Source organism: Pipistrellus kuhlii, unplaced genomic scaffold (assembly GCF_014108245.1).
Source record: "Pipistrellus kuhlii isolate mPipKuh1 unplaced genomic scaffold, mPipKuh1.p scaffold_m20_p_8, whole genome shotgun sequence".
Lineage (NCBI taxonomy): Eukaryota > Metazoa > Chordata > Mammalia > Chiroptera > Vespertilionidae > Pipistrellus > Pipistrellus kuhlii.
The window spans coordinates 5,134,640-5,149,073 of NW_023425584.1; the positions used below are offsets into that span (position 1 = coordinate 5,134,640).

The 14,434-nt window shown below is 55.8% G+C and overlaps 1 protein-coding gene across 2 annotated transcripts in view; it reads right to left on the minus strand.

The window, feature by feature from the left end:
- KCNIP1 (potassium voltage-gated channel interacting protein 1) overlaps window positions 1–11,179 on the minus strand; it is a 234,043-nt gene extending 222,864 nt beyond the window's left edge. The window contains exon 1 of one of the 2 annotated variants that reach the window (XM_036424390.2): window positions 10,391–11,179. In XM_036424390.2, coding sequence (XP_036280283.1) covers window positions 10,391–10,967 — 577 coding nt within the window. In that variant the 5' untranslated portion in view covers window positions 10,968–11,179. The remainder of the gene's footprint in view (window positions 1–10,390) is intronic. The other variant, XM_036424391.2, reaches the window with a different exon arrangement.
- Between the last annotated feature and the right edge of the window lie 3,255 nt (window positions 11,180–14,434).

Genomic DNA, 14,434 nt, shown 5'->3' on the forward strand with positions numbered 1-14,434 from the left:
CTTGAGGCTGGATTAAAGCCACGTGGACACCAGTTTGGCTGGTGGAGAGTATGCACGCAGGGAGGGAGACAGGCAGGACCTGGGCTGGGACTGTGGAATGCAGGAGGCGAAAACCAGGCCTAGCAGTCCGGGTGTGCACTGACACAGACAGGACAGGCTGTGATATAGCGACAGGGAAAGCACAGCTTTTACTAAACGCATTGAGAAGAATTAAAAACACTGACACTGCGGATTCAGTGAATGACGAACTATACATGGTTAGTGCAGTCCATGCAGGCAATACAGGTAAGTGTCAAGAGCTTTAAAAAAATAACCCTTAACCTCTACTAAAACCCATGCTAATATTTCAGTGTATTTCTTTTGTGTGGCTTTGCTCTGCACACACCTACTCACAGGTGGGATCCTCATTGTTACAAACACTTGTTTCCTGCTTTTCCATCTACTGTTCTTTCAATGGCATTTCTGCATGCCATTAAGCTGTCCTCAGAATCATTTTTAAAAGCTTTCATACTGTTCCTCAGATAGGTGAACCAAAGTTTACTCATCTGCTATGTTCTCACTGACATTGAGAGACAGTCTCCAGTTTGTCACTATTGTAACAAAAGTCCCTGATGGACACCAAGAATAAAAGGCTTTGTGTGCATGCTGGTGATCTGCTCAGAGTAGATTTCTGCAGGGGGGGATAACTTTTCTAGGGCTGCCATGACAAAATACCCTGGACTGGTGATTTACACAACATACATTTATTTTCTCATGATTCCAGGGGCTGGAAGTCCAAGGTCATGTGCTGGCAGAGTAGGTTTCTGGTCAGGCCTCTCTCTACTTGCTGTGTCCCAACATGGCCTCATGGCCTTTTCTCCATGTGTGTTCTCTGCTGGTGTCCCTTCCCCTCTTTTTTTTGTGTGTGTGACTTCTCACTTAAGGATATTTTTCCATTGATTTTAAGAGAGTGGAAGGGAGGGAGACAGAGAGAGGGAAACATCCATATGAGAGAGACACATTGATTGGTTGCCTCTCACATACACCCTGTCTGGATTGGGGATTGAACCTGCAATGGAGGTATGTGCCCTTGACCTTGACCAGAATCAAACCTGTGACTCTTCAGTCCAAGGGCTGGAACTCTATCCTTTGAGCCAAACTGACTACTGCCCTTCCTCTTCTTGTAAGGACACCGGCCCCATGGGATCCGTGCCCTACTCTTATGACCTCACATAACCTTAATTACCTCTTTTAAGGTCTTATCTCCAAATACAGCCACATCAGGGGTGAGTTGGGGGACAGGGGACATAATTCGGTCCATAACAGGGGGCTATGGTCCTGAGGCATTTGACTGTGAGAAGGTTCCTTGACTTTGTGACCTCGGGCTATTTATTCAACCTCTCCTGGCCTCAAGGTAGGAATCATAAGAGTAGGCAACTCACCGGGCGAGGGCTGGAGTGCAGGGAGGGATCCTTGCAAAGCCCCAGCCAGTCAATGCCCTCAATGAATACTGGCAACTGTTATTTGTCCTGTGGTTCCTGTTCTTTATGGAACAGCCGGCCTCGTTTCTGGACCGGTGCAGCACTGGAGGGGTTAATCAGCACCAGGCTGCCAGGCGCGTTCTGCAGTCCAACATGGAGCGTCCTGACTCCAAGTGACAGCGGGCTCCCAGCTGACGTTTGCAGATAGCTAGCAGCAAGCCTGGGCTTGGCGCCACCTGCCAAGCGCAGATGGTTTCAAAAGTGCCACCCAAACCGGCCCGGGGTTAATCAAAAGATTACAGACAGAAAATTGGGGTAGGCTAACAGCCCCTCAGACACGGCCTCTGATTCACACCTCCCTCCCTGATTCCTGCCCAGTCCTAGCAAGAAGGGGGAAATGGCCAGACTGACATCACACTGGGCACGCTGCCGGGCATCTTTCCCTTCCCTCCTGCAGTCTTGGCCGGCGGGCCAGCTCTCCATATGTTTTGTTTGACTGGAAAGGGTGACCTGTGGAGAATGGATTGGGGTGTAGACTCAGGAGGGGACGGGGGGCTCAGGTCCTAGGGGAATTCCCCAGAATTGTGCTGCTTCAGGCAGAATGGAGACCTTAAAAGCTGGATTTCTGAAACCAGCATGTTGCCTTTTAACCAAAAGGGGAAAGAAATCTGTTGGTCTTCATGGCTTATTATCCTGGATCTGAGTTTCAGAAATGGAGAGGGGAATGGGGAGGGCAAAGCTGGGACGTGGAGACTCAGAGTCCGGCTCCCAGTCCTGGTCTGGCTCTTGCTGGCTGTGTGGCTCGGGGCCAGGCCCATCCGTTTCGGAGACTCTGGTCTTCCCACCTGGCAGTGGGGTTAACGAGAGCCACACAGGCAGAATGCTTGGAGCAATGAGCAGAGCCATGAGCCGGGGCCGTGGGCAGTGTTGCAATTATTGTTACTGCAGGCTATAATCCCAACGCTGGAAGCGAGCTCTGAAATCAGCAACTCCCTCATTTTAGAGACGAAGAAATTGAGGCCCAGAGAAGGAAGCCACTTGCTCAGTGAGCGAATGTGAGGATTTGGATTTCAACTCGGGCCCCGTTCTAGAGCTGCTGCTTTTGTAGCACGGAGAACATGAAATGGAAAAGGGATGGCTCAGCCCAGAGAGGACCAGGGCTGCCACCTTCACCCCAATGGAAGAAAGCCTTCATCCGCCTCCAGACGGGAGATCTGGGAGGAGGGGGGTGGTCACTGGTGGCGGTGAACCCCTTCCCTTGAGTCTTTTTTTTTTTTAAATATATTTTATTGATTTTTTTACAGAGAGGAAGGGAGAGAGATAGAGAGCTAGAAACGTCGATGAGAGAGAAACATCGACCAGCTGCCTCTTGCACACCCCCTATTGGGGATGTGCCCGCAACCAAGGTACATGCCCTTGACCGGAATCGAACCTGGGACCCTTCAGTCCACAGACCGACGCTCTACCGCTGAGCCAAACCGGTTTTGGCTTCTTTCTCCCCCCCACCCCCCTTGAGTCTTTTCCTGGGGTCCTGGCTTCCCTTTCTAGCCACCTCACCCAGGGAGCCTGTGCAGTGACTCATCTCTGCTTTCTCTCCCCAGAAGGTCCTCTCCCCAGCTCTCTGTCCTTCTGGGGGGGCGGGGGGGGGGTCCAGAGCCTGCATGCTCCCCTGTCCTTTTGGCTAGGGGGCAGATGGCCACTGGCCACTGTAGTGGATGGGCAGGTGGGCCTGCTGCCTGCGGAGTGCAAGAGGAACAAGCCCTTGTTTTAGTTTTTAATTAAATCATATATGTTGATTTTAAAAGGGAGAAAGAGAGAAAAACATTGATCGGTTGCCTCCCATACACTTCCTAACTGGTAATCAAACCCGCAACCTAAGTATATGCCCTGACAGATCATTGGACCCACAACCATTCTGGTGTACAGGACAGCGCTCAGCCAATGAGCTGCCCAGCGGGGCAGGCCCGTGGTCTTGCTTGCACTGACACCCATCTCATCAAGGTCATTCCGGCTGGTCTCTTCTGTCCAGCTCCAGCATGGAACTTCAGAACAGGGAAACGGGGTGTGGGAGGCCTCCGGACTAGCCTGGCACAGACCAGGCCTCAGAAAGGGATTCCAGTCACATGACCAGATGGTGTTGGGCCGGCAGAGCCTGCAGTCATCGTTTATTCAACATCCATTGGGTGCTTGAGGCACTGAAACCAAGCCCCACACAATGAGTGCTTACGCAGAGCTCACATTCTCAGGGGGTTGGAAAATGGTCCATAAACACACACACCGCTAACCATAAAGGGTGCTCCCAGCAGTCGACAAGGCCTCGGTTTCAGGTCTTGGAACCGAGAGTGACTGAGGTGGGGAGACAGGAGACACAGGACTTCCAGAGGAGGGCTGGGACCAGTCGGAGGTTCAGTCATGTGAGAAGACGAGAAGGGTGGGAATGTGATTTCAGTGGGCAGCTGGTATGTGTGGGGCACTGTGAGTGTCACAGGCACCGTCTGCCGGTGGCCCCGTGTGGTGGGATCACTGGCCCCATTTTCCAAAAGGAGACACAGACTCACAGTGGGACATGGCTTGATTCAGGTGATCCTGCCGGCATGTCGCAGGATTTGAACTCAGGGCTTTCTGGCTCCCTGTGTGTTTAACTGCTGCCTTCCCTGCCTACTTCACACAACTACCTCCGCAATCAAGAATCGATGGCTCTCAGGGGACTCGGGACCTGGTGAGAGGGGTGACCTAAACAAGATTCTGTCACCCTGAGGATTCTGAGGGTCACACTGGCATGGCCAGGGACCTCCGGGCCTCTGAAGGCTGGCTAAGACCTGGCATGATCCACTCCACCCCGCGTCTCGGTGCCGCAGTCCACGGTGCCCTCCCCGCTGCCAGAGGAGCCCGCTTCCAGCCTTTTAATTTGGGACGCAAGTGCCGCTCCCCCGTGGTCCCGATGTTAATAGGATGTCTGCACAGCGCTGCCGGATAAGCAGCCCTGAACAAATTACTGCTGCCTGGTATTGGGGTCATCTGGAGGAGAGGCCCGTGGCCCCCGGGAGGACAGCCTGGGCAGGTGGGGGAGGTCTCACCTTCCTCCCTCCTCTTGGCCGTGGGACGACGGGGACCCTAGGGAGCAGGGGTGCAGGCAGAATGGGTGAGGGAGTGACGGGCCTGCTACAGAGGCCCAGAGATGAGGGACCTGTAGGCTGGAATCAGGGCTGCTCGGCACTGAGAGCCAAGCAAGCACGTTCCCTGGTGGTGCTGGCTCTGGGTGCAGAGGCAGGTGTGGACCCGGCCTTGGCGATCGAGATTTCTGCCTGTGACAAGGCAGGAGATGCAGATGTTCCGCAGCCGCCAGGCAGTGGGGCTGTCCTAACATGACCCCAGGGCTCGCCCGCACTGCCAGGCCAGGGAGCCAGCCGTGACCTGTGATGGTGGAGACTCTCGCCTCTCCCTCCAGAGGAAAGTGCACCCTTCTCCTGGGACAGGTGGCATCCTCCTAAGGCGGGGACCCTGTCCCAGCTCGCAGGTCCCCGGGTCCCCAGGGTCAGGGCCATTGCTTTCCCAGAGAAGTCTAATAAACCGTCAGCTCACTCCCAGGCTTCCCGGCACCCAGAACCTTGTGCATTTGTGTCCCACTGACAACCCCTTCCCACGCTTTCCCTAGTGGAAGGGGGTGGGAGGAGGGGGTCCCTCGTGGGTGCAGAACGCACTCAGCATCCGGCAGGTGCCCAGCCCGGCGCACCCATGTGAGCTGGAAGAGCAAGCACGTGGCTGTCTTGCTGACCTTGGCCTGTGGCATGGCCCCTTCCCCAGGCCACACCACATTATGGGATTTGCCCCAGCCCCTCGCAAGTCAGGGGGCTGCCTCTGAAGTGACTCAGCTGGTGCAACTGCTCTTGACAAACCACCTACAAAGTGAGGGGAAGCTGGGGCCGAGGTGGGGAGCAGTGCCTGCAGGGCCATCTCCACAGCCCTGGGGAGTGGAGTGGCCGCACCTGGTCTCAGCCACAGCGGACCTGCTGGGTTCCTGGCTTAACTAAACGGTCAGCTTCCTCCTCTGCTAATCCGGTGAGTACAATGCCTACTTCCAGGTCAGGAGAGGGGTGAGAGGAGAGAGGTGCTGAGGGCACAGTGTTTAAGGAGGGCCTCACCCTTAGCTCCCTGCAAGTGCAAGGTCACCGGATGGCTGCCAGCTGTTCCCTGTTATCCTCATTACAGTAAAAACAACCTCGTGCAGTTAATAACGTTATTATCCCCAATTAAAAGTGGGGAAACCTGGCTTGAGAGGGTTGTATAACTCCCCCAAGCTCACACAGCTGGGAGACACCAGGCAGTGTTAGGACTCAGCCCAACCTGCCAAAAGGCAGAGCCTGTCCCCAAGTTCAAAGTCAGTTTCTCCAGGATCCTGAATAGCAGTTGAGGAGGAAGCAAGAGGAACAGCATGTCTCAGATGGGTCTTCCTGACTCACACAGAGAGGAACTCCGGGCCTGGGTGGCAGGGGAGAGCAGGGCTCCAGGGCATTGTCCTGGAGGTAAATCTCTAAGGTCGGCCTCCAGTCCTCCACACCCCCACCGCCTCCCCACGCTGCAGCCACATGGGTGGCTGGGAGGATGCTACAAGCCACCCATGTGGGGTGATGGATGGGTTCCCAAAGTGCAGAAGGACATGGGCAGGAACCTGGCCAGAACGCAGGCTGCACACCCTGCAGCCCCGGGGGCGCTGTGAGGGGGTGGGGAGCTGGTTGCACAGGAAGAGGTGGGTTTCCCAGACCTCAGTTTAACTGCTCATCCAAACCAGGAGCTGGGCTTTGGCTGCGTTGGTGTGGGGTAGGGGAACCAGGTGTGGGGAATGGTGCAAATGCCATCTCAGCACTGGGCAGGGCCTTAGGAAAGCAGGTGCAGGAGAGGGGAAGCAGGGAATGTTCTAGAAACTAGAGACGCCTCTCGGAGTCTGTGCCCCGTGCTAGAAAAAACAGCAGTGGGTGAGGAACCCAGGGCCACAGCGCTCACAGCCCTGAGAGCATCAGCTGTTAACTGCAGCACCAAAGCAGGTCTGCCGAGCACTGGCCGTGCAGGGAGCTGCGGAAACCCCGTAAGGAGGGCGTTGGGATTCCAGGTGATAGTGCGGAGAGGCGAGGGGCCCAGCACGAGGCGTCCCAGCCAGTGTGCCGAGGACCCAGATGTCCCAGGCCGGCACCAATTGTCCTTCCCCTGCATTGCTGGTTTGCAAACTTCTTTTTTTAATGCGAGAGAAACTCTTTAAATTTGGAGACATCCAGCATGTAAGACCAATCAACGAGAGCTGAAGGGGCAGAGTGGGGGTGCCAGGAAGCACTCGAGCACAGTTCTGAGTGAATGGTCTGGCGGAGGCTCGCCTTCTGGCTGCACATGGATGGATTCAGAGCACGTGTGCTGAGCCGCTGGCGCAGGGGCCTGCATGGTGTGTCCTAAAAAGTTCTGGCTTCAAGCTCATCGCAGGGCCCTGGCTGGCATCTGTGCCAGGCAGTGCTGCTCTGGTCATTCCACACGGTTGGTGAAGCGCCCACTCTGCACTGGGCACTAGACAGGAAATCTGGCTACAGTGGTGTGCAAAGCGCATGCCGTGCTAAGTCAGTGGGGGAAGATAGCCTTTCCCAACCATGTTCCTAAAAGAAAAGGTCAAGGTCAAGGGTGGGGGTGTGAGCAGAAGAGCCTGATCAGTTCATCTTTGAAAAGGGCGCCGATGGGGATTCTGGGCCACAGAGCAGCTTGGACCAACAGGAAAGGGAATTGCTGGCATCAAGTGGGGGAAGCCCATTTCAGGGACAGGAAGGACAGGGAAGGGGTTTTGGGCTCCCCCTGCTCCCCAGGTGTTCCCAAGGCAGCTAAGAAATACGTGGTCCCAGGACCAGCAGGAGGCACCTGGTCCTATAACCTTTATGCTCCTCAATCCTGAGGGACAAAGAAACTCCTTTTAAGGATTGGATTACTGCAATTGTAGGTCTCAGCGCAATGAATAATGAATAAGCAAAAACACAATTAAAACCCCAAATCATGAAGCAAACATAATATGCCCACACAGAGCCTAACCTAAACCCACCGCGGGCTGGTCTATACGTTAGACAGAGCTCTCCCCCCTCACCTGCTGCAGGCCTGGCCCTGCTCCCACAGCATTTATTTAGCAAATATTTAGCAAACACCTGGGTTGGGCAGCACACCAGCTTCCCAGGGCATGCCTGGCGCACAGCCAGGCTGTGTAAACACTTGGCGCTCTCTGCGGGGCTGGGAGACAGGATCTTGTCCTGGCACCCGCTGGGGGCCACCTCCCTGAGCCTCAGCCACAGAACACTCAGGACTGAGGCAGGTCGGGGACAAGCCAGGTCCCCGATGCGGGTTCCCACGGAGCACTTTCCATGTGACATGGATCTTAGTGTCTGAGATTCCGAGAGGAGAGAGGGGCTGTCCTGACCTGCGGGCTGGTTTCTCTGCAGAGGCCGACAGTCCTCCCGTCTGCCCAGCCCTGCCCCCTGCTCATCTCAGCTCTGCCCAGGCTGCCCTTCCCTGACCCCGGGGCCCCGTGGCCCCCATGCCTCTATCAGCCTCATGTCCAGGCGGTCCCTGTGTCCACCGTCAGTGCCCCCACCTGAATACCCATTTCTTGATGGAGGGCTTACATCCTTTTTGTGTGTTTGTTTGATAATCCTCTTCTGAAGTTATTTTTAGAGAGTGGAAGGGAGAGAGGGGGGGGGAGAGAGAGAGAGAGAGAGAGAGAGAGAGAGAGAGAGAGAGAGAGAAACACATCTCTATGAGAGACTGGCTGCCTCCCACACGGGGCTGGGAATTGACCCTGCAGTGGAGGTACATGTCCCTCACCGGAACTGCACCCGAGTTCCTTCAGTCTGTGGGCTGATGCTCTATCCACTGAGACAAACTGACTAGGGCAAGGGCTTGCGTCTTATTCATCCACAGTAATGAGTAATGAGTGTGCAACAGAGTAGGTAATAAATAAACACCCAGCCAACGATTGTAGGCAGAAGATAGCATCTTTGTGCTGTTGAATTCAGATAGCCATCCATCCTCTCTCCATCTCTAGTCCTCTCTTTCTCAGACAGACACTCAACACACACACACACACACACACACACGCGCGCGCGCCCCTTTGCAAGCATTCTCTCTGACGGACTCACTTTCTCACACCCTCCTACTGCAGAACGTCCCTCTGTGATCTCCCCCCTCTGCCGCTGCCTGCAGTGTGCAGACCCACCTGCTGCTAAATTAAGGAGCTTCTGACCTTGGCCCTGTCGGGGGGATACCATGGGACACCCTCCCCAGACCCAGGCCCGACTCAATCCCTGGCCATACCCGCCTATGTGGTCACTGCGACACACTGTGTAAAGGAATCCCGTCTCAGCTTCCTGGATCCTTGAGACAGAGCTGGAAACAGGCCTCAGGTGATGACACATCTTACACACCAGGAAGCAGGCCACAGAGGCTGGGCTGGCCGAGGGAGCAAAGTCAGTGTTCAGAGCTGGGCTTCTAAACTCCGACCCAAGCTCTTTCTGCTGCACTCTTGGGAAGCAGAGACTGGCCTAAGATGTGCCCGTCACCCCACCCTCCTGAGATCCTGGTACCAGAGATGCGGGGCGGGCAGGTGGACCCTCAGTTTATCTCAGAGGATTGAATGGCGGGACTCAGTGCAATCTCCCAAGCCCTCTGCACTCTCCTCCTCACTTCAGTCCATTTCACTCCGGCCTCCCTATGGTCTTGCCAGGCAGGACCCTCAGCCTGGGGCTAGCAGTCCACCTGGGCCCTGGAGGAATGCCGTGGGGACAGAATAGGAGCAATGAAAGGGCCTGAGAGAGTAGACAGCAAAATCTCCCCATCTCTCCCACCACACACACACACACACACACCCGCCTCTCAATCCGCACAGGCCTGACCCGCGAGGCAGCTGGGGACCTGAGCCATGTCACTATCAGAGCTGCCACTCCCGGCCTGTCTCTTCGCTCATCTTCAAATTGTAAAATCCTGATCAACTTTTAAAATCCCTGAATCTCCTGCCTGCTGTTTCTAATGCATCTCCCCCCAGACCTCATCTCCTGAATCAGGTGTGAATATTTAAAGATTTTTTTCCCCCAGCCAGCAAAGCCACATCATGCTGCTGCTGTCCCTTTAAATATTCTCTCCAGAAAGTTTGCCAGCGTGTCCCCGAGTGCCTCACCCCCCGGCCCCCCATCCTCATCCTCATCAGGGTGTCAGATGGGGCTCCAGAGGCAGGGACTGCACCAGGGGCTGAGTCAGACGCACGGTCCCGGGCTGCGGGGAGGTAACCCTGGGGTCTGGCTGTCACCCCGGTTCTCAGAGCAGCAGAGGACAGACATCCACACAGGCGGTGATGCGAGCGACCCGGGTCCGAGAGGGTAGACGGATGACCAAAGCCGCAGAATCACAGCACGCTGGGACCCTGTACGAGAAAGCTGGTCCATCAAGCCCGGAGCGATGGATCCTCCCGCCAGGGCACGGAGGACGGTGCCCAGTGCCGCCTCCTGCTGGCCCTCCAGCATCTCCGTCCTCAGTTACCCACAGCCCACTGCACCGAGTCTCTCTATCAACAAGACATCACTCTGCGGGTAACTTCTTGAAACTCTAGTCACGCTGAGCGGCTTCCAGGGCTTCGGGAAGGGCTCTCTCCCTCTGCCCGGCTGTAACCAGTCAGCCACACACCGCCAAACCCATCTCCAAAGTTCCAGACAATGAGAGCCAGCTGAGCTCCCTGGCCGGGCGCCCGCCTGCCCAGGCCAGCACCCAGGCTGTCAGCAACCCCAAACCCCAGCCAACGGTTCCTCCCAGCCTCCTCAGGACACAAGCACACCAGCACGGCCACACCGGCCACCCCGAGACCCCCCAACCAGCCAGAGCCCCTCAAGACGGAGAAGGAGGGGCCAGGCCGGGCTTCCTACCTTTGCTGAGGGTCCCGGTGATGAGCTTCAGGATGGTCTGGGCAAATTTCACGAACCCCAGCTTGCACCTTTTGGAGCAGCCGCTCATGGTGGCAGCGGGAAGGCGGGCTCTGCTGTCAATGCCCAGAAGGGAAGACTTCCGCCCCGTGTGCCCCTGGCACCTGGAGCCTGCCTGGCAAAGGGAGGCACCCCGGGCGCTCCTGGAACCGCACAGCCGCCTCTGCAGGGAGCCCGGCTCCTGCATCCAGAAGAGCCTGCAGGGCACGCCGCTGGCTCCCCCCCGCCGTCCTTCCCTCCACTCACGTCCTGCCCACGGGAGGACCCGGGGATGCCAGGGCTGGGCCTGCGCTGCCAGGGCACAGGGCGCTCCCCGGGACCGAGGCGGAGCGTGCAGCAGAGCGGAGCTGGGAGGGGAGGGGAGCTGTCCGGGGCGCTGCTGGCTGTCTCTCTTACAGGCGGCGGCAATGGAGCAATTAATACTCCCGTCAGAAGGGAGGGGACTGGCTGCTCCGCCAAAACGCGCGGTTCCTTCCGCAGCTTCCCGGCTGGCTCTCCTGCCTTCTCCTTCCTGCTCCATCTAACAGATCAATTGTTTTGTGCCCTGACCGGGAGCTGGGGGAGCTGCCCACGGGAGCAGGCAGCCGCTGCTGGGCACCGGGGGAGAGTTTGCAGGCAGTCTCTCCATGACCTGGAGCACCGCGGACAGGTCGGGCAGAGTGGGCAGAGTGGGCAGCGTGCGTGGCCGGGCCTTCTCCTGCCTCTGGCAGCCTCCCACTCCAGGTGCCCCCACTGGAGTCAGCTGCTCCATATCAGCTTCCACCCTGCGGAGCAGGTGAGAGCCTGTGTGCCCCGATCAGGATTGATCAGGACAAGGGAGGGGTGTGATCAGTGCCCTTCTTGATGGGGAAAGTGGTCCTCAGAGATGCCATATGTCCACAATCCACACAATTTGACCGCAGAATAACCCTCTTAGAAGCAAAACTGCAAGGCAGTCTGCACACGCAAAGCCCGACTGTCGCTTTATAAAACGTCCTGCTGCCGTTACGTGTCAGAGGGTGTGAGCTGCCAGGGGCCGGCGGGGACATCTCACCTCACCCTCACACAGGCAGGACTTTCCCTGGGGTTTCAGAAGGCCTTCCTGGCTGCACCCTGGGTCCCGGGGAGCGCCCTGTGCCCTGGCCACATGTGAATGGCAGTAAGAAGTCCACCATCAGCTAAGCTGAGCCAGGCCCTGGGAAGGTTTTTTTCTTCCTCCACATCAGCTGTCTCCCTGGTACCTGCTCCATTTAGAGCAGCGGTTCTCACCCTGTGGGTCACAACCCCTTTGGAGGTGGAATGACCCTTTCACAGGGGTTGCCCAAGACCATTGGAAAACAGATATTTACATTTTATGGTCGGGGTTCATCACAACAGGAGGAACTGTATTAAAGGGTTGCAGCATTAGGAAGGTTGAGAACCCAGCAGGGCATCAAGTACTAGAACTCAGTCTTAGGTAAACCGCTCAGGCCCAGAGAGGGTCAGCAGCACACACAGCATCACACAGCAAAATCCCAAGAAACTTGGGCAAGGCACTAAGTGTGCCAAGAACATTCTCAGCAAAGGAAGGCAAGTTGTGCCCGAGTGAAATTCACAAAAGGAGAGAATTGTTTTCTGCCCAAGGAACACGTGACTGCAAATCAGGAGAGGCCACGTGCTCCTGGAATACCCAGGTGGCTCCAGGGAAATCAGACCATTAGCAGGGCTGTAATTGGCCTCGCTGACACAGATGTGCATCAGCCATAGGGACTTGGGAAGGCCAAGTTATCTCTCCACCTGGAACCAGCTACAGGAATCTGCTGGCCATGCCAGTTCCGGGGGGAGGAGAGGCAGGTGGGGGCTCCAGGTGGCATCTGGGCCCAGGAAAGTGCGCCCTCCTCCCTAGTACAAGGCTGAGAGAGTAGATAGCAAAATCTGGACTTGGGAAGGCCGAGTTATCTCTCCGTGAGCTGCCACACACGGCCTGTCTCTTGAGGTTGAGAGGCAGGTTGAGAGGCCTTCCTCACAAAGATAACAGTGACAACAGAAGCCAGTGAGTGCCTTCCAGGCGCCAGGGATTGGTCTAAGTACCTACTTGCCCCATTTCTAATCCTTACTGTAAGCCTGAAAGAGTAGGTACTGTTATGTTACCCATTCCGCAGATGAGGAAACAGGCCCAGAGAGGGAAGGCCACACAGCCGAGATGAATTTGAATCCAAGACCATTTGATATTGGAAACTATTTCATATCTCGGAGGGTTTGAAATTCAAGTGACTGGCAGTGTGAGAGACAAAGAGTTTGCCTTAATAGTGCAAGAAACAGCACATGTCCGTTTGGATCCTAAACCCGTTTCTCCTGAAGCATCGTGGAGAGAGAATGGAGACATCCATCCTCGAAGGAGTGACCTCTGTGGCCATGGCTGTGGGCTGGGAGGCGGGGTGGACAGGGGCGTGGCCAGGCACAGGTTCAGTCACAGTGTCGCTGTGCAGCTGGGAGACACAGCCCATGGCCACTTACCAGTGAGAATCCCATATAACAAACGGCTAATATGCAAATTGTCCCCTCCACTGGGAATTCAGCCTGGAGTTTGACTAGGGGGTGGGGCCAGCCCACCAACCACCTGCAGCCCTTTCCCCGGCTGGCCTGGCCACATTGCCCTGATTGAGGCAGGCCAGCCAGACTTCACCTGTGCACAAATTCATGCACCGGGCCTCTAGTTACATATAAAGACTTGTCCAACAGGTATTGGAAGATCAAAAGGCTAAAAGGGGGCACTGAGGACTTATGGTGGTGACTGCATAAGCAGCTCCAGGGCTTGGGGATGAGGTCTTATGTGCTAGGTCTTATTTTCGGAGGATGTAGCAAAACCAGCTATGGAACTGGGGGCTGGAAGGACCAGTTCCATAGCTGGTTTTGCTACAGAACTGGTGGGTGGGTTGGGGGTGCAGCTGCAGATGCTTCCAGAGTAAAGCGGGGGGAGAAAAGAGACAAAGGAAAGAGTTGGGACCCTCAGAACCTTCAATCCTGCAGGGGGGACCCTATGAGGCTAAGACCCAGACTCCGAGGAGCAGGTGTCTGCTGGCTCATGCTGGTATCTCTCAGAGCGGGTCATGATGCTGATTCTGGGCGTTCAAAAAATACGTATCAGAAACTGGCAGCAACTGCCCAGAGGGAACCTAGAGCCGGGGCAGAGGAAAGAGCTGTGGGGTGGGGTTTGCAGAAGCAGAAGCGGCCTGGAATCAGGGCCCCTCCTCAGCCTGTAGCCTCCCTCTCTCCTGCTGGCAACGCAGGAAGGTGGCTTGCAGAGTCCCAGCCCAACACACCGAACAGGGCAGAGCAGGGCACCTCTGAAGCTGGGGGTCAGGAGCCCAATTGCCAGCCCAGTCTAGGTAGGTGTCTTCCCTTCTGAAATTCTAGGATGCCACTATGTGCCAGGCACCGGGGGTAGGCCAGTAAATAAGTCAAAATCCCGTTCCACATGGAAACTGCATTTTAGAGGTAGATTGGAGGAGGGGTGCTCAGACCATAAACAAGCAAACACATTCATAAGATAGAGAATTTCAGAGATGAAGATGCTCCGGAGCAAACAGTGACCAGTCAGTGTTTCTTAGTCAGTAGGATAGAGGCACCTCACTGAACAGCTCATAATACCCTGTTTCCCTGAAAATAAGACAGTCTTATATTAATTTTTTCTCCCAAAGTAGCGCTAGGCCTTATTTTCAGGGGATGTCTTTTTTTTTTTTTAAATATATTTTATTGATTTTGTACAGAGAGGAAGGGAGAGAGATAGAGAGTTAGAAACATCGATGAGAGAGAGTCATCGATCAGCTGCCTCTTGCACACCCCCTACTGGGGATATGCCCGCAACCAAGGTACATGCCCTTGACTGGAATCGAACCCGGGACCTTTCAGTCCCCAAGCCGACGCTCTGTCCATTGAGCCAAACCGGTTTCGGCTCAGGGGATGTCTTATCTTTCCATGCGCTAGGTCTTATTTTCGGAGGATGTCTTATTTTCGGGGAAACACGGG